At 46.9% G+C, this 26,749-nt stretch overlaps 2 protein-coding genes across 2 annotated transcripts; one reads left to right on the top strand and one right to left on the bottom strand.

Moving 5' to 3' along the window:
• Positions 1 to 1,398: 1,398 nt before the first annotated feature.
• LOC118776181 (putative uncharacterized protein BRD3OS) lies at positions 1,399 to 3,160 on the top strand. Its single transcript, XM_036526294.1, has one exon. It carries the CDS (start codon positions 2,490 to 2,492, stop codon positions 2,742 to 2,744), a length of 255 nt encoding a protein of 84 aa, XP_036382187.1. The 5' UTR covers positions 1,399 to 2,489; the 3' UTR covers positions 2,745 to 3,160.
• A 2,487-nt stretch (positions 3,161 to 5,647) lies between these two features.
• On the bottom strand, positions 5,648 to 26,498 carry LOC118776182 (bromodomain-containing protein 3-like). Its single transcript, XM_036526295.1, has 12 exons — positions 26,413 to 26,498; positions 18,812 to 19,170; positions 18,261 to 18,398; positions 17,306 to 17,450; positions 16,759 to 16,955; positions 15,801 to 16,172; positions 15,124 to 15,252; positions 14,065 to 14,253; positions 11,986 to 12,230; positions 11,353 to 11,642; positions 10,710 to 10,835; positions 5,648 to 8,856 (listed from the first exon to the last, which is right to left on the bottom strand). Exons 2-12 carry the CDS (start codon positions 19,010 to 19,012, stop codon positions 8,738 to 8,740), a joined length of 2,151 nt encoding a protein of 716 aa, XP_036382188.1. The 5' UTR covers positions 19,013 to 19,170; positions 26,413 to 26,498; the 3' UTR covers positions 5,648 to 8,737.
• Positions 26,499 to 26,749: the final 251 nt, after the last annotated feature.

Genomic DNA, 26,749 nt, shown 5'->3' on the forward strand with positions numbered 1-26,749 from the left:
AAAATCTAAATGTAGCCTATATTTCTACATCTCTGAATGGATACAATCAGGAACGATTTTTAGATCGTACGCGTGACTCCTTATCAAACTATTTCTCCCCTATTATAGAAAAGTAAGATGAAAAATATTTCACAGACGGCATCTGGCAGGTATCGTTCTCCCAGGCCGAGCCAAGATCAAGGTCAATTTCGCTCAGGATAACCAGAGAAATCCTTGTGGGCTAGTCTACTCAATTACCGGAGCTCATTCTGCGATAAAATCGGAAATGTAATCTACAAAATCCTGCGTTAAAAGGTGTTTTAAAATCTAGTTAAAGTTTTAAAATCTAGTTAATTGTATTAATCTGGCCAATACCGTCTTAAAGAGTTCTCCCTATACCGTAATTGTAGTGTAAGTACATTGCAGTAAAAGTGAATCGTCGTATGATCTGATGATGGTGGGTCTGCATGGTGATTCCCACGTTCTGTAAGCCGTCACTGCGGTATAGCAGACTTCTGTCATTTGAACCCAACACGACAGGTTTTCCTGGCATTGATTCGCTGTCAGTTCGCAAGCCGCGTCCATATGCCACGACGGTAAAGGAAGGCCACGTGGAACCTACTGTTGTGACAGGGAGACCCATACGTAACAATACAACCAGTAGGCTACCGCTTCATATGCACTAACCTACTGCTGTGCATATTACATCCAGATTAATGTCACCTTTTCCTGTCAAAAAGAAAGCCGAGACCCGAGGACTCAGTCGCGTTCAAGCCCATATTCAAGCCACCTTGTGCTCTAATACCATCTAAGCCTATAATATGTCAAATGCTGGCATCTAGTGGCGATATCTAATTTGGCGTAGGAAGCACAGCTGGCGTTACTCTTCTTTTGGACATGCAGAGTTTGAAGATCGCGTAGTGCGAGAAGATCGGAGACCCCGCATGTTCGCTGGCTTTTTAGTTGTTGGGAATTACAGATGCATGTGACGTCATCACTTGCAAAACTCGGAGAACACGGTCGGAAATGTTTCTGTGGGGTGACGAACACAGGAATATCCCTTTGGTCCCAGAGCTGGTTCTGAGGTCAGCGCAGTGATGTTGTTTCACAACATCAGGAAATTATTCTGGAAAATAATAGTTAGGCCTAAACGTTCTATTCTGTATTACATGTATATCGATCGTGTGGTATCGTTGATGTAGCGTGGACTTTGAATATTTTTCTAATTGCGAAATGTTCTGTTAATATCTAACATTACTTTCAGAAATATTACCGACATACCATCTGCCTCAGAAACTACGCCAAGCGGTCTTTTTAAAGACTTTGCCCACCACAGTAGTTTCATCGCTATAGCGGTAGGAACTAATGACATCGTAGGCAATGTTTCTAGGGAGACGGTCAATACAAGACGGACGCTGTTGCTACAGGCAGCAACAAAATAGCGTTTTGTTGAAGTACGGAGCCGTGGCATACACGGTCAACTGCATAGGCCTATTCAAAAAGACAAGAAAACTACCTGTCGGAGAAACTCTCGACGACTCGAAGGATTTGCTCAGCGGATGAAAACATGCAGAGGATAAAAAAACCGTTTTAGACTTTAAATGTGCAACAACCGAGCCGGCCGGGTTATATATGATTAGCCGGATATCTTGCAAGCGATAAATCGGATTATAAACATCTCGAACACTCTCGTTTTCCTTCCCAAGAAGTGAAGGAATGTGGCCGTCTGTCAGGCGGTCGGATGGGATTTGCTTGCTAGTATTTTGGCAAGAGGCTACTCTTCACGGAGATTGTGCGCAATGAAGCTGCATTGTTAGCCAACCCTACCGCAGGCTTCGTGTGTTATTAGCTGTGGCATTGCTAGCTGGTTTGTTATGACAGTTTAATGCATTGGGCCCCGAGCATCGTAACTTAACAGCGTGCAAGCTAGTTAGTTTAGTTAGCTAGTCTAGCAAACTTTGTTAATAGTGGCCGCTGATTCGTGAATTGTGAACCGTGAATCGTGTTCAGCTATAAAGTGCAAGGTGTTCGGATTGAGTAATTTGCGGGCAGAGATTTCATACCCAGACTGCGAAGACTATGACTAATTCGGTTACTACCTGTGACCCACAGAAACACGAATTACTTTTGGACTATTCCCCAACGAAACCGACCATGGCACCTGTCCTTGGATCGATATCGATCAAATCGTTATTAAATAGGTAGCTGGCTAGGTACCTGGCTAGCTGCCCCACAGGTGGACTTTCAAAAAAGATGTCACCATATTGTCTCGCTTACTAACGTAATGAAGTCCTGAGAAGATGGACTAAGAGCAACTTTAGATTACTGCGTTATTTCACGAGTCGAATTAGACTATCTTGTAAACTCTGGTTTGTTTCCCTGTGGACACAGCTGTGTTTGAATGGCTTTCATGAAGCTGGTTAAAGAGCCACAAAAACGTGTGGGTAAGTAGCTAGCTAAGCTACATCTGCGCCCACCCAGAGAGACATCACCGACAGAGCCGCGGTATCATGACGGAGCGGCCGCCGCTGGCGGAGAAGGCCATGTCGGAGGCGTATGCGCGCCTCCGCTATCGCGACACCTCGCTCCTCATCTGGCAGCAGCAGCAGCTGGAGCTCGAACGCGCGCCCCCGACGAACTACCTGAGCCGGAGCCAGACCGCGCACTACAGCCAGTACGGGAACCAGAGCGTGGTGGTGCGGGACAGGAGCAAGCTGGAGGCGCCGCCCGACACCGCACGGTCCCGCATCTGCACGGTCATGTGAGGGGATGGCCAAACCACCAAGCAGCTAGCGACCCGGATCATGAGGTTTAGCTACACGCCCATGTGCAGCAACTCTTTCTCGGGTTTCTGTATGTAGTTCCTTAGGCAGCGGCTGCTCTTTTCACTAAATGTTGGGGAGCACGGGGTCTATTTCAGAGTTCACGAGTAGGCCTATATGCTATTTAATATATGCACAAACCCCTCCACAACTCCGTGTTTGCTCCAAGTTAGATAGCGCATGACTCGCAGTCGGTCCTGTTAGACGTACTTAAGGCATTGTTTTGTTAAATGCATGATATGGAATTGCATGTGTTCAGTTGCTTTGAGGTATTTGGTCTTTGAACGCAGTTTTGTCAAAATACATTTGCATATTGCAAATAACATTATTCCACAGTGGGCCCATAGTGAGTGCTTATCCCAGCTCCCAGGTCATACTTCTTCATAAAAAGTTCTTTTTTTACAAAAAAATAATTTTAATGTATTGGAAACATCAGTCTCAAATTATAGATTTATTTTCATATTCACTTGAAAGTATTTTAAAAATTGGAACATGGGGAACAATCAGAATTGCCGAGACCATATTATTCTGCGGTACGTAAGCGGGAAGCATGTTTCAGTATTAAACCCCTCATAAAGGACCGAAGTATTAAACTAAGACTGTAACTGAAAAGGTTTTGTATTTCAAAATGTTATGGGTTTGTTTGACTGAAATTGACTGGTCTGCTAAAATATTTCCCAATAGCTCGCCAAGTTCTTTGCCTGAAAGGTATGATTTTACTGTTAAAAACAAAGCACTTTCGCTTACCAAACCACCAAACCAAAGGCAGTATGCAGAAGTGCTTTGTTTAATCAGTAAATTCATTACGTTTCCAAACATGCATGATCTGCTGAACATTCAGGTGAGCTCTTATTTTGGTTTTTGCGTCATGGATCAAAATTAACTTGGTTAATTTTCCCTCCATAACTTAAGTCTAGATATTTATTTCATTTAAAGACAGGGGTCTGATAATGTACGTATAAAGCATTTCAATCGGTACAGCAGTATTCAGATTCTCTCTCGTTGTAACCTCAAGAACGTATTTCCCATTAATGGTGAAGTTCTCTGTATATATGAAACATGTCCTCGTGTGTTAAGGTCTCTTTATTTTTTATTTTGCAAAATTTAAGTGTGAGATCCGTAATGCTGAATTAATAAATGCATATGCTATGATAAATACTTTTTGTATGATTCTCAACATTCTCCCAAGGCGGCCCCCTGGTGGGGAAGTGTGCAGCAGGTGTGTCCAACATTCTGATCTGCCTTCAGGTGGAAACAGGCAGGGTTCATGTAGCAGGTTTATGGCAGTAATAATAGTAATAAGTTATTATATTAAATATAATATACATCATTATTTTACAAGTTTACGGCAACAATCTCTGGTGACAGCATTAGCACAGGGTCAGCCGCTGCTTCGCAATGGGTTCATCCTGGCTGCAGCAGAAAGAGGTGCAGATAAAAGCCAGAGATCAGCTGACCCCAGATCAGCCCTGGGCCTGTATGCCAAGCACATGCAGTGTGTTTTGCGCGCTTCCATCCTCCCTGAGACAACTGTTTCAAGAGTTTTTATATAAATTTTTATAAAAATGAAATCTTTTTTGTTAGGTTGAAATGTATAAATAGTGCTTAAAGTAGTGTTGAATCACACTCTCATCCTAGGTGTTGACCATGAACAATGAGCAACTGAACAGTGAGGTCAGGAATTGCTGTTGTACAGAGGTAGGGCGGGTGCGTGATGCATGGTGGGAAACAATCACTTTCAGCGCCCAGTCGGGGTTGCCAGAGACTCTGAACATTCCCCTGTAGTGAATCACAAACCCCTCCCTACTTTAAACCATTTCCAGCGCCTTTACCCAGGAACTGCACACACACACACACACACACAGAGTCGCAGCTGGGGGCCGATCCATGCTGGCAATTCTCCGGGTGCGCACAGCAGTTTAGAGTTAAGTGTCCCACCCCTCATTTGCCTAGGCAGGGTTTCAAGTCATTAACATTTTCCATGACTTTTCAGTGACATTTTAAGGATAAATGTTATGGATTTCCAAGGATTATTGTTATGGCTGCAACAGTCAAATTCACATGAAAATTGGAAATTACTGGATGCAGATTTGTGAAGAGGGACTCTGTGAGAGACATGCTTTTCAAAATATCTTGTGTCTGCGCACACACACATTATGATGCTCTTGGCAGGGACACCACTTACTACTGGTGGGGGGCTTAAGCTAGAGAAAGCTGGCTAATTTGTTAGCAACATCAGCATACTGACATTCCTAGACTTGATAGTGACATTTAGCTGTTGGTTAGCAAGAAAGACTACATTCTTCTTTTACAGTGAAAAAAGTATGAACTTAAAAAATTGGTGAATTTACACGAGTTTTCAACAACAGTAGAGTATTTTAGCACATCTGTGACTGTTTCAGAGCTTCATGGGATGAAAATATGTTGAGAGATTTTTATGGACTGTGACAATGTGGCTGGAGATTTTGCAAGTAGCTGCTCTGGAAATTTAGTCATTTGTTATGTACTATAAGTCTCCATTAAATCAGTACTTAGTATCAGTATCAGTTCTTAATTTTAACAAATAAATGCAAGTGTTTTGTTTTTTTCAACACAATTATTTTCATAGATTTTGGTGACTCAGTCTTAAATGTTAATCAGTTAATTTAAGGACATTTTTTAAAAAGTTTGCATTCGTCTATCCTGCATTTTGTTGAGTCCTAATATATAAAGTACATATCTTTAAGCTGCACTGGGATGGACCAACCCATCTGAGACCGGTGCTAATCTGGGTCTTTGGGACCCCTCCACAAGTGAACATGAGTGGAAGAGGAACCAATCGCAGACGCGGTGGTACGTTTCTGTGGTTTATTTACGAAAAACAAAAGGAGATCGGTAAGTGACAGAAACCCCAGGTTAGCGGTTACATCAAATATCAGCATCTAGCCCCACCCCCTCCCTCTTACAGACCCTCACTGCTCTCTGCTGCCGTAAACAAGCCTAAAACTACTTACACGGAATCCTCGATTTTCAATGACTGGCATTTACAGGAAGATACTATAAACAGCTCAAAAAAAAAGGTTTAAGAAAAGTTACAATAAACCTGCATGCACATACATAAAAACTCATCTTTTTTTACTTTTATTTTTTATATATAAAAAGAACTATTATACCTTGACCAGGGTCTAAAAATGAACTAATAAATGAATATATATTTATATATACTTATTTTTCAGTCTTTATACTCTATTGACATCACTCAGATAAACCCGGTGGGTTTGTAATCGGACCTCTTTGCTGTCAGTAGAGAAATGGATACAAAGTTTTCTTTTTTCTTCGTTTTTTTCTTTTTTGGATTTCGCAGTTCGGTTCTGCCAAGGCAGAGAAAAACATCACTACAATAACCAACCTCTGACTCCGCCTCCTTCAGGATTTGCATCTCAGTTTAGTGATCACATATTTAAAACAAAATTACACTTAAAAATTACACTTCCATCTGGCGAGATACAGAAGAGAAAATCTTTAAAAATCCAGTCATGGTGATAGAGATTAACACATACGTGTGATTAGCGGACACTGAACTAGGATAGACAAGTACATTCAGAGACCCATATTCTGCACTGGAGGAAGACTCGGTGATGGCCCATCCAGGGTGAAAAAGTCCTTCCTGTGGAGCTTCTGTTTCAGGTACAAAAACAACAACGGGAAAAAAGCCACCATACAGAAGGTCACAGGTCACCCCTTCCCATCTGGAAGAAGCCCTAACAAATTCAGTGTTGAGTGTTTTTTCATCTTGCGAACCAGTCACACGAAACGCACGCGATGAACCCCGCTCTGGGTTTACAGGGCCTAATGAAGTTGCAAACATTGGTTTTCAGTTAACTAATACGCCGGTGCTTCACTCTTCAGCGAATCGGACAGTTTCTGATGAGTCCTCATTAGCAGGAGAAGACTGGAGATACCGACACAGCAGAGGGTTTAGCTGGAAGAGCATGCGTCAGTAATACAGACACTCTTTACTGGAAACTAACAAACACCAGGAAAAAAACAGCACTCATGCCAGATATCCCTGTGATGGCATGTGTTGAAATACCACTTTTAACAAGATGGGAGTATTTAGAACGCACAAAAACAACCTACAAAGTAAAAAAAGTAACTATTTCAGAACAATGTGGGTTAAATAGTTAAAATATTGAGGCCTAAAATAGTCATACATGACTAAAGATTTGTTTGTGTTTTTTTTTGGCTGAGGACCAACGTGGTTTTAGTACAAAGTTAAAAATATACCAATACTGCACCATTAAAAAACCAAACAAACAAAAAACTAGCAAAACAATGAGGTCAGGTTATCGCCCATTACAATTCAGAAGCTGTTCTAATTGTGGACCTAGGTTCAATCACACAAGCCAGTTGCAGCCCCAGAGACTGCGTGTCCATACATAGGCAAGAGCAGATATGTCACATTGTTCTTCAAATACCTGTGACATCATATTAAGCCTTCCCACCCCTCCTTTGTCCTTATTGTCTAGTTCAAAGACACTTCACTGTAAGGCGTTATCAAAACACGGGACAGTCAAACAGAAATGGATTCATTTGAATAACAGACAGACTAACAGGTCACAGAGGAAGTGTCAGAAGCATCTGTAAGAATTAGTAGCTCAGCTGCACCTAGCTGAATTACCAACAGAACATCCTGAACATTCTAAAAACAGTAAATAATCCTGTCATGGGTCACAGAAAGCTACAGCAGGAGAAATTCTGACAAAGCATAATGTGAACGGGAATGTGTGCATGCAGTTAGAATGCTTACACTGAAAGACACCAGTACTTTAAAAAAAGCCATGTCAATTCCCTCTCAGGGGCCGGAGACGAACACGAATCACGCTGGGAGAAAGCTGCACAGAACACAGGAGCTCCACCAGACAGCACGGGTGTGAACAGGGTGACACCATCCAGTTGCCAGTCTGCTGAAACTGTGTTTCGCATTTTAAACTTCCAACATCAAAGATGCGCAGGTACTGAAAACCTTCCATTCCAACCTTCGTATCCACTGGGCTACCACCCTGGACAGACCAGTAAAAACACAGCAGGTATGAGGGCAAATATTAAGGACCTGCCAATTTTCTAATTCTCTGTGGAAGTGTTGGTTAAAAGCTGAAGGCATTTCTGTTGTTCCATGCGTTAAAACATGTTTTAAAGAAATAAATTAAAATTCTATATTATATATTTATATGTTATTATACACTTAGGCTGATGTTTATGGAATGTGGAAAGGGTTCAGAGGTCAAAATCAGAGGTTATGCGGTACTGGAGTGAATGACGCTGCTCCAGAAGTGATCTGTCATTGGTGAGTGGATTCTCCTGGAGGCGGGGCCTGATGATGTCACATCTCCTCCCCCACAGAGAACAGTTCTTTTAAAAACTCTTCTTTTAACACAGATATTGTACAAGTATAAAGTACACACTTACACACTTTCCAAATGAATACAACTGACAGGGCTCTTAAAACGAAACGAAAATACTTCCTCCTCCATTCATTTATCCAACTAAAACGAGTAATAAAAATGCACAATTTTGTTCAGGTGACCACAGCATTTCAGTGACAGATATTCTGACCTGTGAAATAACTATTTTCTACCAATTCTTATTTGTCTTTCTCACCCAGGATACTTATATTAAAAAAAAACATTTAAATATTCTCTGCCAGGGTGGTACTTTTCACTGTTTGTTTGCACGTCTTCAGAGAGAAGCGACCACAACTGCATACAATAAAAAAGGTACAAATGAAAAGGGAAAAAGCAGTTCTGAGTGCGCTGAGCTTTTCTGGGTTCAGTCCACATCGCTGCTGGGCTGCACTGTGTTCAGTCCGAGTTGCTGCTGGGCTGTACTGGGATCAGTCCGAGTCCCCGCCGGGCTGTTGTGGGATCAGTCCAAGTCCCCGCCGGGCTGTTCTGGGATCAGTCTGAGTCGCTGCTGTCTGAGCTGGACCCGCTGGAGCTGCTGCTGCCCGTGTCGGAGGAGGAGCTGCTGCCGCTGAGACGAGACGGCCCTCCCGCCTGCGCCGAGCCCGCCTTCTCTGCAGGGAGAGAGAGAGCGCGTCACGCCCGGCCACGCCCACAGCAACAACCACCCCCACCGTCTCCCACACGCGCACACACACACAAACAACCACCCCCACCGTCTCCCACACGCGCACACACACAAACAACCACACCCACCGTCCCCCACACGCGCGCGCGCGCGCGCACACACACACACACACACACACACACACACACACACACACACACACACACACACACACACACACACACACACAACCACACCCACTGCCTCCCACGCACCACACACACACCACACCCACTGCCTCCCACGCACCACACACACACACAACCACACCCACTGCCTCCCACACACACGCACACACACACACACACACACACACACACACACAGCAACAACCACCCCCACCGTCTCCCACACGCGCACACACACAAACAACCACACCCACCGTCCCCCACACGCGCGCACACACACACACAACCACACCCACTGCCTCCCACGCACCACACACACACAACCACACCCACTGCCTCCCACACGCGCACACCACACACACACAACCACACCCACTGCCTCCCACACGCGCACACCACACGCGCACACCACACACACACAACCACACCCACTGCCTCCCACACGCGCACACCACACACACACAAACACACCCACTGCCTCCCACGCACCACACACACACAACCACACCCACTGCCTCCCGCGCACGCACGCACGCGCACACACACACACACAAACCACACCCACTGCCTCCCACACGCGCACACACACACACACAACCACACCCACCGTGTCCCACACGCTATGTTGTGGTGTGACCATTTTAGCTGACCTTATTTGTAGCAACTGTACTGTCCAATAGATATGAGAAAGGGTACATACACGTTACATACGTGTTAAACGTTTGATTGTTTATCAGTGATACAGTGACAGATGACAGTTTTGGGGAGGTGTGTGTGCTTCCCCGCAGGGGGTGTGTCATGTGCCAAGCAGCAACATGCAGGCAGACAGCTGGAAGAGAGACAGGCGGTAACAGGAGGAGCAGTGAGAGTGCTTTCCCCCTCCCACGGGCCCGGCCCGGCTCTGCTTTCCCCCTCCCACGGGCCCGGCCCGGCTCTGCTTTCCCCCTCCCACGGACCCGGCCCGGCTCTGCGTTTCCCTCTCCCACGGGCCCGGCCCGGCTCTGCTTTCCCCCTCCCACGGGCCCGGCCCGGCTCCGCTTTCCCCCTCCCACGGGCCCGGCCCGGCTCCGCGTTTCCCCTCCCACGGGCCCGGCCCGGCTCTGCTTTCCCCCTCCCACGGGCCCGGCCCGGCTCTGCGTTTCCCCTCCCACGGGCCCGGCCCGGCTCTGCTTTCCCCCTCCCACGGGCCCGGCCCGGCTCTGTGCTAAACACGCCAGTGTAGCAAACGCTAACTCTCCCCGTCTCAGTTACAAACGCAATACGCCTCTGGGTGGGGGTCGGGGGTGGGGCAGTGGCACTGCACCCACTTTCTGAGAGGATGGAAGCTGTGAATCGGGATTGCCCCATTCCCGTTCCACACAGGAAGAGGTGGGCTCTGATCTGACGGCGCTTGGGAGACGATGAATAAGGGGCGAATGTTGAGATTGATTACTGCCCCCCGCAGGGGAACGGCCAGAGAGCAGCCAGCGGAGGAAGAGTCTTATGGCCCGGAAAAACCAGAGCAAAAATCCCTCAGCGATCAAATAACGGAGAAATGACCCAGCCCCCAACGCGCAAAAAAAAAAACAAACAAACCGACCAACAAAAAAATAGAAGCGGAAGCTAGTGAGCGCGGCCACACTGGCCTCCCTGTCTGCCCTGCCTGGTCTCTCCACCCCTCTGACACGGGTACCTTTTTTGGGCGGTTTCTTGTTGTTGTTCAGCTGTCCGCTGACGTCCTGCAGTCTCTTTTCTAACTGCCTCTTCTTTTCCTGAGCCAGCTCTTCCTTAGACTGGGCGCTCTTTTTCCCTGTGCTCTCTGCGGGAGACACACAGCGCCGCACAGTCAACACACGCTCTGCGGCCCATGCCTCGCTGCCACGGCAACCAGCAGCGCAGCCTCCCACGCGTCCTCTCAGCTCACTCCGACTTCTTATTTTTATTTTTCCCACATCTAGTTTATTTTCATATATCCCATTAATAAACTGGCCAAAATATCTGGCAATGAGGCTCTGAGGCGGAGAGCGCGCGGCTCCAGCTCCAGGCTCCGACTCCAGACTGCACTGCGGTCTGAGCACGGAGCAGAATTACGAACAGCACACAGGGCCTGGATCTACAACCTACTGGGACAAAAAGGTGTGAGGGGTGTGGGGAGGTGGGGGGGGCGACTCCAACTTAAAAACAAAAAAAAGAACAAAATAAAAAACGAAAGAAGCTTGAAGCATCTAAAGCCAGAGAGGGAAAGGGAGTGTGATTTCGGAGAGGGGCTAAAGCAGAGAGCGCCGCGCCCCCGGCTCCCGGGACCGCTGGAGCGGGGAGGGGGGGTGCACACTTACGGAGCGGTTTGCGCTGCTTCTTCTGTAAACAGGACTTGACGTAGCGCTCCAGCTCGCGCAGCGTGGAGGGCTTGAGCGTCTCGAAGTCGATCTCGATCTCGTCGGGGTTGGAGTCGCGCAGCGAGGGCTCGCGGGACTGGATGATGTGCACCACGCGGCCCAGCTTCTCGCCCGGCAGCCGGTTGATGTCCAGACTCAGCTGCCGCTTCTCGTCGTACGTCATTGGCAGCGAGTCCTCCCCGTCCGACTCGTACCCGCCACCCGCCGGCTTCGCCCCCTTCTTCAGCTGCCTGTGGATTCCAGCCAGAACTCCCGTTACACTCTGTCCGTCTCTCTCTTTCTTTCTCTCTCTCATTCTCTCGCTCTCTATCTTTATCTGTCTGTCTCAACATGTTCAGAGTCATTTCTGACTTGAGTAAAAGTGAAGCTCATAACCAGCCTCTAGAAGTCTGGCAGAGATGGGAGCTCTCTCTGTCTGTCGACCGCTCAGACCGTTCATGTTTAACCCTTTCGCATGTACAGTCACACCGATGGGATTAGAACATTAGATTGGAAAATTTCTACCTAATTTTAGCTTTGAGGAAACAGCGATTTAACGTAAAAAAATGTAGGGGGGTGGGTGGGGAGGGGTACCTGCTGCCGGTTACAGTGCTGTTAGCTTTCCGGGCGGGACCCTTCTTGGGCGGGGCCTGCTTTGCGGGCAGAGCTGACCGGGTCTTCTTGTCGTCCTCAGCCTTCAGCTTGCCGTGCTTGTCCTTGTCCTTGTCTTTGTCCTTCTTCTTCTTTTCCTTGTCCTTCTCTTTCTTCTCCTTCTTTTTCTTGGGTTTACTCACAGGCGCCTGCGACAGGGCTGCCAGCTGCTCGTGAACGGCCTTCAGCTGTGGAGAGAGGCGGCGATCAGCCTTCAGCCACGGATTGCGTGCGCGTGTGTGTGTGCGTGTGCGTGTGCGCGTGCGCGTGTGTGTGCGCGTGTGCGTGCGCGTGTGTGCATGTGTGCGTGTGTGTTTGCGTGCGTGCGTGTGTGTGTGTGTGTGTGCGTGTGCGTGACAGTGTTTGTCTTAGAGTGTGCATGGCTGTGTGCATGTGTGCTCTCCTGTAAATGCGTGCCTGTGTGTGCGCATAGGTGCTTGTATATGTGTGTGCGTGTGTGTGTTTTGTGTGTGAGTGTGTTTGTGAGTGGAAGGATTGGGGAAAGGTCAGGGAATGGCGACAATAAACAAGATCATATTTCCATCTACAGCAAAGCATGAATAATCTTTTCTTACCAAAGCAAACAAAAAAATAGCTTAATGCTTCTCTTTAAACAGCTTTCCCATAATCATTTCTTTTTCATAATAATCAACTAAAGTCTTAGACTGAAGCTGAAGGAGGTTTGCAGGCTAATACCCTTGTTGCTTACCTAGTGCTTTATTGGAGAACCCACACCACAGTGACTACAGAGAGCCGGCCCTTTGACTCGGCTCTTAATCTTTCACTAATCACTGTCCCGTTGTCTTCACTCTCTCTCATCTCTGTCTCCACTCTCCATTACGGGAGCCATTTCGGCTCCGCATGGCTGGCGAGCACATTCTGAGACTGAAGACAAGCAGGAATTTGGGAAAAGAAAAGGGGAATGTTGGATTGCGCTGTTGTAAAAACCTGGGGTGTAAAACTACCAGCACCTCCTTCGCGCTGGCCCGATTGGAATGGCCGAAACGCTGCCGATTTGGGCCCAGATCACAGGGGCTTCTGACAGCACTGGGTAAGCAATCCTAGAGGTCTGTCACTGTTTGAAAGTGACCGCAAACAGGAGTAAAGACCTCTCGGAGAATCACACAGCACAGCTAAGATTACACAACACAGTGAAAAGAGGATACAGGTCCCCTACAAACCAAAAAAAAAAAAAAAAAAACAAACAAAAAGATGGAGGAAAAGTTATACACCTTTCTCTCATGCCCGCCCCCTGCACCCTGACCCCCCCCCCCCCCCCCCCCCAAAATCAGCACCATTCAGAGGAGCGAGGAAACAGGGAAATGAGAGGAAAGAAAGGAGGAGCATCTCTTCCCCCTCCTTTCTCCTACCCCTCCCCCCATCCCTCCGTCCCTCGCTCCACCCCCACCCCCACCTCCCCCCCACGCCTTAACCCTCTACCGCTCACTCCACAGGGTGCAACAAAAATAAGGAGGAGTTAGTGGGGGACCGTGAAGGAAAAAGCAAATCACCTGAAAACGTTTGGCACACCCGTTTTTTTTCCCCGCCCCGCTACCATTGGGGCGCTCCAGAGAGAATCGCTGGTAAAAAAGCCACAGTGAAATCAGGAAAGAAGAGAATACTCCAGAGAGATCATGTCACACGTTACCACAACAAGCTACTGCACGCAATTCATCACAGCTACTGTACTGTACCACTCATATAGGAATTCAACTACAGTGATGCGTTTATTTTTAAAATTTTTCTTTTAAAAAAATGAGTTCTACAAGTGTAGCATGCAAGCCATTTACACCAGGAGGGCTAGAGAGTGCAGTGTGAGGCGGTAGAGGGTTAACCTTCAGTCCAATCAGATCTGAGGGTGCTGTGACGCTTTGTTGGGACGCAACGAGAGGGAGGGGCTTGATTAAACAACGGGGAGGTGGCCAGAGGACGAGACCCTGCCTCCCTCCCCCCCTCTGTCCCTCCACCCTCGGGATCGGATCGTGGTCCTCGGTTGCTGAAACCCACCTGTTGGGAACCCACCTGTTCCTGCAGCTCGGCGAGCCGGGTGGCCCTCTCCTCCTCCGAGTCGGAGCTGGAGCTGGAGCTCTCTCCGCTGCTGCCGCTGCTCTCCGTGCTCTTACTGACCACCGCCGCCGAGGGCGGGGCCGAGGGCGGGGCCTGGTCCACCGGCTCGTCCGGCATCTTCGCGAAGCGCATCTCGAACACGTCCTGAGAGGGAGAGACGGAGAGAGAGGGGGAGTTAGAGAGAGAGAGAGAGACAGAAAAATACAGAGGAAGAAATACAGACAAAAAGAGACACATGGAGATACAGGGAGAAAGAAAAAGAGAATTACAGAAAGAGAGAGGGAGACAGAAATATCCAAAGGCAGAAATACAGATAAGAAGACCAGAGGGAAAAAGAGCCAGTTACAGGGAGACAGAAAAGGGGAGAGTTAGATAAAAACAGACAGTTAGAGAGAGAGAGAGACAGATAGAAAGGGAAGAAAAAAGAGAGAAGTTTAACCAGAGTTCAACAATAAGGGTATGTTTTCACAGTCTGGCTAAAAGAGCGGTCGTTTTGACCAAATGTACTTCAGTGTTGCGATATTGTGGGGCAGAACACTTTGTGCCTGCATTTCAGCTTATCTGTCTTTCTATGACTGATCAGCAACATGACCATGTATAAAACATGTCTGCAGTCAAGTGCATATATAACACATTTATTTTATAAATGTAAACAACTTCACCCTGCGGAGGAGATTTCTTCCTCAACTGCAATTACAATACTTACACTTTTTTTTCTAAAACACAGACGTGGATGAATGCAGTAAATAATGCAAAACACAGCGAAAACAACCAATCAAAAACATCTCTGCTGATGATCATCGATCTGCTGAAGTATCACTCCAAATCCACTCAAGCACTGTGGCTTTAGTAATAACCACATAACAACAGCAGTCTTAAAGTGGTCAACCACCTGAAACCCAGTCTAAGCGGTCATTTTGCACGGTCTCCCTCACGTCCTCCAAAATACCTGGCCACAAAACCAGGAAAATCCCAGTGTGCCAGCACAGGCAGGAGGCTCTGGCAGGCTCGTACCTGCAGCTTCCTGGCCATGGCGACCACCTCGTGGTCCGGGGGGTTGTACTTGTAGCAATTTGAGAACATTAACCGGATGTCCGCGGCGAAGCTCTGGGCGTCCTGGTACTCGCGGCTGTCCATCTTTTTCTGGAGAGGAAGAGGAAGGGAGAGTGGGGGAGTGAGATGGAGAGAGAGGGGGGTGTACACACTGCCAGCCACAGAGCCAGCCGCTGAGAGCTCACTGCTACTAATCTCCACACACCGGACAGTATGGTGTGAATTAACGGCTTTGCAAAAACAGAAAACACCACATGTCAAAACCAAACAAAATGTCTGAGCCAAAAAACTGCCAAACACACACACACACACACACACACCACTGATACATACACTCACCCATGCATCGACAAACACCACAGTCATTCCAAAGATAAATATTTTGAAATTCCAACAGAAATGAGAGGGAAAGGAGTGCATGAATGCAATGAGTGTGTATGCAATGCACGTGTATGGAGTTTGTGTATGCATCGCACGCATACTATCCATTGTCCAGAGGTGCTGAGGTCCATCGGGTGTTTGATGATGTCGTGGTAGTCGTGTGCGTGTGATGTGAGTGTGTGTGTGTGTGTGTGTGAGTGAGTGTGTGTGTATAACGTGTGTAGCGTGTGTATGCAGTGTGTGCGTGCTGTACACACTTTGACGGTGCTGAGGTCCATGGGGTGCTTGATGATGTCGTGGTAGTCGTGCAGCTCCAGGGCCTCGGCGTCGACGGGCTTGTAGAAGGGCCAGGCGTAGGCGGCGTGCTTCTTGGAAAGCATCTCCTTCAGAATGCTGTCGCAGTGCCGCAGGTGCTCTGTCAGCTTGCCCTTCTTCCCCGCGTGCTGCGGCACCTCCCCGTCCTCCAGGTCCTTTTTCGGGGGCTTGATGGGGCGGCCCGTGCTCTCCCGCCGCGACACCACCTTCCCCTGCTTGGCGTCCAGCAGGGGGGGCGGAGACTCGCTGCGGCTCGCCGTGATCGCTGACGTGGTAGGAGTGGTGGTGTCCGCTTTCCGCTTCACCCCCTTCCTCTGCAGACGGAAACGCACGTGCAGAGACACACACACGCAGGCAGACACACACGCAGACACACACACACACACACACACACACACACACACGCAGACACGCATATGCACGCAGACACACACACACGCACACACGCAGACACGCATATGCACGCAGACACACACGCAGACACACACGCAGACACACACGCAGACACACACACACACACGCAGACACACACGCAGACACACACGCAGACACGCATATGCACGCAGACACACATACACACACACACACACACACGCATATGCACGCAGACACACACACACACACACACGCAGGTCAATGGTCTTGATTCTTAAAACAAGTGATGTTCATAAGTAAGTGATTTTACAGCAGCTATTTAATGCGTTTCTCCAGTGACCATCCCATCATGAATCACACTAAAATATGGATCACACTAAAATATCCATGAATTCCAGGGCTGTAAACAGGACCTGCTTTGTATCTTCTTTCTGCTGCGTAGTCTAATATAAATGCCTTACACATGCTGCCCCCTATCTGCCTGCTCATTCAAACAACACCTGCATGCAAAGGAGCGGGACTTACTTTAACGACAGGCTGTGCTGGAGGGCCTACACCCATCATGGGTGCGGCAGGGGGCGGGGCTTGGACCGGAGAAGCGTTGGAGGTGATGGTTGGCACTGGAGTGGCGGCGATGACGGGCGTCTGGGACACCTGTGGGGGGGTACTGGGGAAGGTGGAGGGCGGAGACCCCGAGGACACTGCTGCCACCTGCTGGCTCCCTGCCAGAAGAGACACAAGCAGCGTCAGACTCGGGACTCTCTGGTGACAATGCCACAACCCTGGCTTTCACTACATCTTTCAAATTCCACTCATAAACTCCTCAGTGTATAAAGCACACCTTATGACAACCGCCTGTAAGAGATGATATGAAGCTCATGCCTATTCTCCTGCCTTTAAGATTCTCAACATCTCCTGAAGCTCTGACAGAAATCCCAGGAGAACTGGGCAATGCAGGCCTAACTCTACCCTAAGTGCAGACCCTGGAACAGATCCAGCCTTTCTACCAGCATAATGTTTGGGGGTTAAAATTACGATGAGCTGATCCTGGTTCGCCGGGTGGAAGCATTACCTGCACTGGGGGGCCCGGCTGGCTTGCGGCCCTTGTTTTTCGGGGCAGGGGGAAGGAGCTCCACCTCCTCCTGGGGCATCTGGGCCACTTTCTGAAGGAAGATCTTCTCAAGAGCCTGAGCCATCAGCACGATGTCATCTGTGGGCTGCAGGGGACACAGGGACACAGTTCAGAGACAGACAGGGGACACAGGTCAGAGACAGACAGGGGACACAGGTCAGAGACAGACAGGGGACACAGGTCAGAGACAGACAGGGGACACAGGTCAGAGACAGACAGAGGGACATAGGTAAGAGAAAGACAGGGGACACAGGTCAGAGACAGACAGGGGACACAGGTCAGAGACAGACAGAGGGACATAGGTAAGAGAAAGACAGAAGGACACAGGTCAGACAAGAGGCAGGTAAGAGACACAGGAAAGAGGTGTACAGGAAGGAGAGATAAGCCTAGGAGGATGCCCCAGAACAGGATTCCATGTATTAATTCAATTAGGTGTGATTGTCAAGACATCTATGTGTGATTAATGTGCCTTGCTTACAGTTACATACTATGCAATTTTACAATGCTCCATCTAAGGACTGAACCTGCAACCTACTGGTTTCAAGCCCAAGTCTTAATAGCTACAAATTGCATCTCATTTTACTTAAGGATAACTCCTTTGTTCATCGTAGTACCTTACAGAAGTGAGGCTGTCCTGAGTGCGTCTGCCTCCTGATAATGTTAACGGATGAGAAATCAAGCTTGATAAGAAGCATTCACAGAGAATCGCAAAATACGGGCCAAAAACAGAAATACTCTCAGGAGATGCAGAGGGGCAATGTGCCCAGAATAGTGAAATCAAGCAGCTTTTCATGATCAAGAGTAACTTCAGGGAATAAGACATGCTGGCATCCTGATACGGGCTGACAGCACTCAAAGAAGCACCGTGTTACAGACGCAGTCGGTGGCTGTGTACCTTGTTGTAGATGTAGCAGTTGGTGAACATGGTGTTGAAGTCCTGCATGCACTCGCTGGCACTCCAGTAGTAATTGTTCTCCAGTCTCTTCTTTATGGTCCCCATGTCCATCGGGTTTTTGATAATTTTATGATAATCCTGTACGACAGAGGCACCAGAGATGCTCATTTAACTTAGTCTTTAATATATGTAACTACGCATGTGCACACCTGGGTAACCAGGATGTAAGTGCATAGAGAAACAGGTAATTTAAGAAAAGAGATTCACGAACAGGACATATAACGCACAGTATTTCAGCATAAAACTTCAGAAATACTGTGTGGCGATTCAGTCAGAAGACGAAACTCTAGACCAAAGGGGTGCAAGAACATTAACGTTACATCGTTTCTTCATTAAACATCTGTCTGATAGAGTTTACTACACCCTTCTCACATCCGAACCCATGAGACGAAGGTACAACCCATCAGCTCAGAGAAACTGAAACATGGATTACTGGAATGAATTAAATCTGGAGAGATGAAAAAATTGGGTTTAACTCTAGTGCAGCTCACCGGAAGACTCAGTTTAATGGCGTCGACGGGTTGGTAGAAGGGCCAGGCAAACTGATGCTTCCACAGCGTCTTCACCACCACGTTCTGCATGTACTGCAGCTGATTGGTCTTCCTGCCGGGTTTGTTTGGGTTGGTGACCTCAGGGGGCGGGGGGTTCACGCCGGGGGGCGGGGCTTGCGTAGCCGAGGTGACTGCCGACATGCTGGCGGGGGGAGGGGGGGAGGGAACAGCAGTAGCACTGTGGTGCTCTTTGTAGGCAGGGGGGTCGTCCGGAGCCTTCAGGGGGTTTTGTGTTCCTCTTTCTGCGCTGTGCTCCCCAGCAGGGACCCCAATCCCATCTCAGGGCCTGACCTTGTACGCTGCGGCAGACAAAAAAAGAAAGGAAAGACTCGATCAACAGCAGCCCTGCGTGAAACAGCACACACCCTCCACCCTGTTACTAACATATCTGCGACGGACAGGACAAAGCCCTTCACAAACACACACACGGGACCTACATAACGATCACCATCAGACATCCCACATTAATACAAAATGAATTATGCCCTCTGCACCATCACCTACATGGTCTCTTCTCTTCCGCAAAGTGGATTAATTATCATTAATAATTCAGTGAAGCCACAATTACAAATGTCAGCATAACTGAAAACCTGTTACTTGCGATCCCAGAATGTGTATGATATGAAGCTGCTGCTAGAGGAAGGAGATTTTACACAACCTTCTTTCCTTCTTGGGACCCATATATGGCAAGAGAAATTTTCCAATGGAGAGCAATCATATGTTTTTAAAATGGATGCTTGCTGTCAACAAAACTCTCACAGCTGCCCCTTTAAACCTAATATACATTCCAAATACACAGAAAGAGTTCCACTTCTGTGGTAATTTCTTAATTAGAAAAGTAAAGGCAAGAAAACCCACCCCCTAAAACACTGGTTCCATTCACATGGACTCTCTGATGTGGACCCTGTTAACAACATAAACATTTGTTCAGATTCCTGCTCCTGTATTTCCATGGACAGTAGCCAGGTATGTCTGACATATTTAACCACTTGGCTGTCATATGGCTGCTTTTTCATAACGTAGGCTAACTAAAATGCAAAACAAAGGCCCGTGTCATTTGAAGTTGAGTATTTATTACCATGTAGGACTAATGGCAACTGTTTTCTCTTGTTCTATGTACTCTTCCTGCTTGCCAATCAACACACTGCTTCCAAAGTGGGCCTGTGGGTCACGAGTCTGGGACCACCCTGGGCCCTGGGGTAGAAGTAAGAGAATGGGAGGGGCTACCTATTTCCCATTTTGGAAAGTGGAGTTTGGACTGATGTTTAAAATGCAATGCAATGTCGAGTCTCGTCCAGGAAAAATACATTTATACTGAGACTGGTAGGTGACAGGGGAAAAATATGCTTCCTGACTGGTCTGTCTTATGGAAAGAGGAAGTGTCTGGCCTCACATGTAGAAAACACACCACTGTGTACTCCCAGAAACTGACCCAGCACAGTAAAGCTGATATTAGATATAACTTCATTAACAGGAGGCTGCAGGCCAGAGAATAACCAGATGTGAGAATCCAACAACAGAAATGTAGGTACATCTCAGCAAATGAGACCAGCATGTGTCATATTAGTGACCAAACCACTGCGGACAGTCAGAGCAGCCACAGGTGAAGACCTGGGTTCCACTTCAATCTGAAGGCTAATTTAGCTGCAGAAACTGCCCCCATGACCAGGAGCCTGTAAGCCGCCCCTGACTAATGTACAACACCAGCTCCTGTAAAAATCATTAGCGTTTCAGCTGGTCCAGGGCTTTACAGAAATGCCACGTTCAGAAAATATGTATTACGCTGAAGAGTGTGGGGCATGCGTTTCTCAGAGCTCCACAGCTCAGAGATTTGCAGCCATTCATGTGAAATCTGCCTCATTCCCTTAATGACAATGTTTAAAGCGCCCGAGTTACTTTTGGATGCTGGAAACCCAAAAATGACAATCATCTCCGCTGCACTTTCATCGGAGCTGCTTGTACAGGCTGCTGCTAACACACAGCCATATTTTTCATTTCGCTCTCCAGCACACAGCTTTCACCAAACGAACACTGCAAACTCTTCCTCGTGTTTTCTCACTGACGTATGTAAGGTTTGTGGAGCTTCAAAGTAAAATCTCATCATGTTAAAATGAAAGACACTGGAAGTGATCATTCTCTGAGTTCAGACTACAGCCTCATGTATTTCTGCAATACAAGCATGTTCTAATGGAGCAGGGGTAGTGTAAGCGAGGGACTCATGCACCTAACAACACACCTACAGAAGTCTGCAATTACACAGTGGGACAAACACCAGTTTACAACCCAACAAAAAGTTAACCTGCCGCTTTCCAGTAATACTAAAAGAAAAAGAGAGGGAGATGTTCCCTACACAAGGGGGGGCTTACAAGCTATAAATAGCTTATCAACACACAGGCTGGGAGGCAGCTATATTGCTCACTAGATGGCCAAACATTAGCCAAGCATTAACTGTTACTAAATTGGACTACCATGAATTTACCTTTTAGCCAATTAAGGATCTATGTCACAAGGCTAAGTGAACTCCCCCTACCCCCCAACACACACACACACACACACACACAGGCCAGGAACTCCTGAGTACTGGGCTTTGTAGAGGCGCACAGCTCTCTGAAACCTAATGAAGTCCATTTGCCTTACTGCCAGTAAAGCTGAGGATGCAGCATGCCGAAAGCTTCTTCTTGCCTGCTGGAGACTCCTTGCACACAAGCACACGCTGTACTTTGGGGTAAATCAGTGAAATCAATGACCTTCGAGGAGCACCTCGCTCAGACAAATACAGTCTGTACAACCATCCTGTCTACAAACCAAACCCCACTGTCATTTACTCAGTGCATACAAGAAAGGGGCACCACAAAAACCCTACAGGGTCATGCAAATTGACACAACACAGTCTACAATGAATGGGTAAAGTACTTCTCCAAGCTTCTACATTTACTGGCACTCCACCACCTGACCCCTACACTGTCAAGCTACAGTGTAGCTATCTTCCAAAAGCTGTAATCAAGACTGTCCACTCCACTCCAAAGCTTTCAGAGCACCGGGCTCCTCTCTGACACACACCACACGTGCCCCTGCCCCCCTTCTCTCATGTACAGAGGTTAGAGGTCAGATGAGCATGCCCCAATAGGGCCAGCTGTCTGGACTATGTTAGGGATGATAACGGCCTGCCTACCCTCCCACTCCAACTGAGAGGGGTTTGGAATTCGAGTCTGTGCCTGCTTACAGCGCACAGACCCAAACGCATGCTTCCAGTGACACCTAGGCACAGGTGCAGCGCCACACACGCTGATCCCAGATCAGAGCTTAAGGATGGGGGAGGAGCGGATGCATTCTCTCTCTTCTTCGGCTCGGGGTTCTGAGATCACAAACCACCAGGACATTCTTCAGACCTAAGTCTCTTTTAGACTGTGAGACACTCAACTGTAGAAACCATTCTGTAGAGACTCATTCATACACAAAATCCACTAAGAGGCCGATTTTTTTCACAGGTTCTAGCCTCTGTCACTGACGTAGTTTCCACAAAACAGGCAGGGAGATTTCCAGCAACCTGAAAACACTAAGAGAAGACGAAACAAATTATCTGTCCTCCATCAGAAAAAGCGGCTACATTTCCTGACACCCTTAAATGCACAGGCAATTGTGTATCCTAAAAGTAGGGTGTCACCACTAATGCTCCTATAGCAGATAACCTCAACAACCTTCTAGAAACTCCCATCATTTTCTCATTTGGTTTATGGATCCAGGGAAAATGAAGTGACATATCTAATATTTAACCCAACCAGAGCATGATATTACCAAGTGAACAATGTTCAATAGCACTCTATTCTGATCACCGACGCCAGGCTCTTACACAACATACAGTGGCACACCACAGAAGAACCCGCTGGTGTTACCTGTACCCGGCTGCTGGGGTTACATTTTCAGAGACTGGCGGGGGGGGTATGACACCACAGAGGGAAGAATCTAGGCAATCAAACAAGAATGTACAAGAATGAACAGAAAAGACTCAAAAAGACATCCTGGTAAGACATCATGACTGAGGAGCAGATACTAGACACAGTGTTCAGAGTTCAAGCTCAAATCGACAGAGAAAATCTGAGAAAATTCTCTCAAAATGACAAGAAATTTCCACAGAAAACAACACTTCATGACAGTGAGGACTACGTATACACACACACACACACACACACACACCAATCACCTAATTGCTCTACTTCTACTGTATGTTTCTCTTTATAATTCTAAGTAACCGTGTCACATTTGTGTCAAATAAAATTTATATTAAGAGATGAGATTTTTCAAAAGATGCCCCCATTGCTGACACATACTGAAGGAAAACTCACAAAACTATTCACAAAACTATTCACAGCTAAACTACAAAATCTATTTTGTTGCAGGTGCACTGACACAGGTAGTTGCTTCACAAACATCTGTCAACATTAACTGGCTAGTAGCATTGTGTGGCAACTTTTGGTGGCGGCACAAGCTGCATGTCTGCGATCCATGCATTGAACCCTGTTTCTGATGGGATTCTGTCCAAATCCTCAGAACAAGCATCTATCTGTTCACTTGTCTGTAAGCCCTAGATTCCACACATTGCTCCCAAGACAGCAAGTCACAGTATACAGACAGTCCAGTCTCCAATATACCAGTGGCATGAAGGTGTAGATCAGTGAATAAAAAGGGCGTGTTGGTTCCATTCAGCATGTTTTTTTCCTTGATTTTCCAGCAACTTTTATGCCGAAAAGTCTGAATCACCCCATCCTGACCGCCCAGTGAGCTCTGTAACTGATGAGCAGCAGAGAAGTCCATGCAACAGTGTCACTCCAGGGCATCAAACTGATTCACTTGGAATTAAAGGCAAAAATATGTAACCAATTTGCAGCACCTGTACACTTCATTCCTCTGATGTCATGCAGGATTTGTGGTGAGGCCTCCTTTGATACTCACAGTAAGCTACATTTATAGGCAAAATTCTGGAAAGTAAAGGACACAACTGATGTTTTACACAATCACTTATGTTGCAATTACAAACGTAATGAGTGACCACTTTCATACAAGAGTAGGGCTACTTCATGGATCTAATCTAATGAATGTGCGCTGACAGGTAGGTGGAAACTAAGGAAACGACTGTCGTATCCTCCTGAACGTTTACAATCAAATTCTGCCATCCTATGCTTTAAAATGAGCGGGGCTTGTGAGACAGCTAGATACTTCATCGCCATATTTAATATGACTGTGAAATCAGAGGCTACCTGAGAAGTAACATCTTCAATTGCAACTATCATGGTAGCGAAGCAACTAGAGTTTGACGGATCCGGCAAAATAGCAAAGACAAATGTACGATGCACATTTTGTGTGAAGTCGTTTTTTTTCGTGTTTACATCTTTTGAAAGTGCCTGGCCAAAGAAATAGACAATACTCTCAGATATACCCAATCATGTTTGCCTCTATTAAATTAAGTACATCTGCTCTTGCCAAAATTACACAGACAGATAAACTGACAGGCGCTACCTAGCTAACACTATCCTGATTAGCCTTCAGCGAGCATTTCGAGAACGACGAACAGATTTTCATAAAAACAAGACCCGGTCGATCATCAGAAAACAGTCTAGTCTCCCTAAAACGGATTAATTTCAGTATGAGTGTAAGCAGCAACTGTGATCAGAGTCCATCTCTTGAGAGTAAAAGGTTTAACAACATCACCGACATCAGCTATCTATAAACTGCTTTCGAACGGTACAAGACTGTGCTGGCTAAAAAGCTATCCATGCTTCTAAATAGCTACAAAAAGAAACAGTGTCACATATTTCATATATCTAGCAAGCTATTGTTAAACGATCAAAAACCACACTGCTTGTTTTAATCTTTAAAAACGTTATCCTCAAACAGTGCAATGCAAATGTCTATGGAAAGTTTTCCGTTACATTGATTAAAGACGGCAAAAAGTTCAATATGAGCCACCGATCCCACTTGCTAACTAAGCCATTAAGTTGTGTTTGGCAGCTTCGGTAATAACACTAGCCGTCAAGTCAAAAGAAACAATTATCCAACTAGCAAGCTAGCCACCTACCAAAGCTTATTTCAGGACTACCTGGCCTCCAAGCGACGCGCATTTGCGGTTTGACTTAGTGGTTACCGAGACTGCTAAGATACGGAAACCTAACACCAATCACAGTAGAAAACTAGCCACTTAGCTAACTTGCAAGAAATTACCGTGTCGTCTGATATGTGTAGGTGGTGTGGCGTAGTGGTAAGAAGGGCCCGTAACCGAAAGGTTTCATGTTCGAATCCCCGATAGCGTACTGCTGTTGCACCCTTGGGATAGGGACTTCACAGACAATCGCATCCGCAAATCACCAGCTGTATAAATGGGTAGCATGTAAAACTGTAACCCGTGTAAATCGCTCTGAATAAGAGCGTCTACTAAATGACAATAATGTACTGTAATGCAATAATGCTGCAGCTAGCTACCGGCGTTTACCGCAGCATGGCTACATTTCTAGCGAGATAGGAGTCTAACACGTAAGGGGTCATTCAACGGCAAACAACCTAAACGTTAAATAGCCATTTCATTGATTGACGACTAACAGCCACCTAAACAGTACAACTAACAACTCCTTGAAACACGCAAGCGAACCAGAATTAGCATTTTCGCTTGCGATCTTGGAAACGCGGTACAGCAAACGGCTCAGTGGCTGGCTGGTTTAGTTAACTGAACGTCAAATCCAACCATGAGCAATCTTAACTCGCTAGCTACCAGTTCATCACAGGCTTCAATCTTTGCTAAAAGCATACTGAAACAGCGTTTAGACAGCTGATCGTGAAAGGATAAAAATAATGGATAGTACAACGTGAAGCCCACTGCATGGGGGATATTCACACGACTCATTTCGATCCTCAAATAAACACACTGACACTAGCTAGCTAGCAGGCTAATGTATAAACATGTGAATCCGAGCTAGCGACCCAGTTGGAGATCTAAGTGCTTTCATTATGAGCGTACACCCTTTCGCATTTGCCGTCTGCACGCCAACTGCAGGTTGTGTGAAATGCGTGTAAGGACGGGGTGCACACCAGAGCCCCGATCCTCCCGAAACTGGTTATCCACACATTCTCCTTTAAAACATGGCGGGCAGGGGAGAGATAGGATACGGTGTGAAATGCAGCCCATATTACAGTTAGCCAGCTAGCTACACCATGTCTCTGGCACTACGAAAGACCCGTCTAGGACGCACGCCGAAGAGCAGCACCTTAGAAGTCCAGTTAAAGCATTTAGCGAGCACACATCATCAGCTAATTTGTTACACCGAACACTTTTTCCCCAAGATCTGAAGTTCGTACACAATAATGTTAACCCCAGACGAAAGCAGGCTTTGTTGCATTGTTGCAAAGCAAGAGGCAGCCTTTTTGGAAAAAAGATACACAAGCTACAGACTCAGTGCATTTTCTAAATATTCCGATCGGCTCAACCAGAAATGCAATTCACCCCGTACACAATTACCACTAATTATGAAAAAATGTATATTTTAGTTTATTACTTTTCCCCTCTGTGGCTCCAACAGCGTTTTGCTTGCAGTCGTCCGAGCGGATCTTTTATTTCATCGAAGTAGCATAATAGATGAGGCATCAGGCGTCCCCCTGCGCATGCGCCATGACGCGGGGCATCATGGTCCTTGTAGTGCGCCGAGAGGATAATGTAGAGAAGAGAACACTCCTTGTTAAGCGTGAAAAACTACGTTTCCCAACGTACGATTCACACGAAAGCGTTGGTGTTTTTTGGCCCACTCAGCACGTCGCCTACCGTGGTTTGGGGTGAATAAAGGATCAATTTATGTAACGTTTGCGCTTTAAATAAATCACATTATATGATGAAAC

Source organism: Megalops cyprinoides, chromosome 4 (assembly GCF_013368585.1).
Source record: "Megalops cyprinoides isolate fMegCyp1 chromosome 4, fMegCyp1.pri, whole genome shotgun sequence".
NCBI classification, from domain to species: domain Eukaryota; kingdom Metazoa; phylum Chordata; class Actinopteri; order Elopiformes; family Megalopidae; genus Megalops; species Megalops cyprinoides.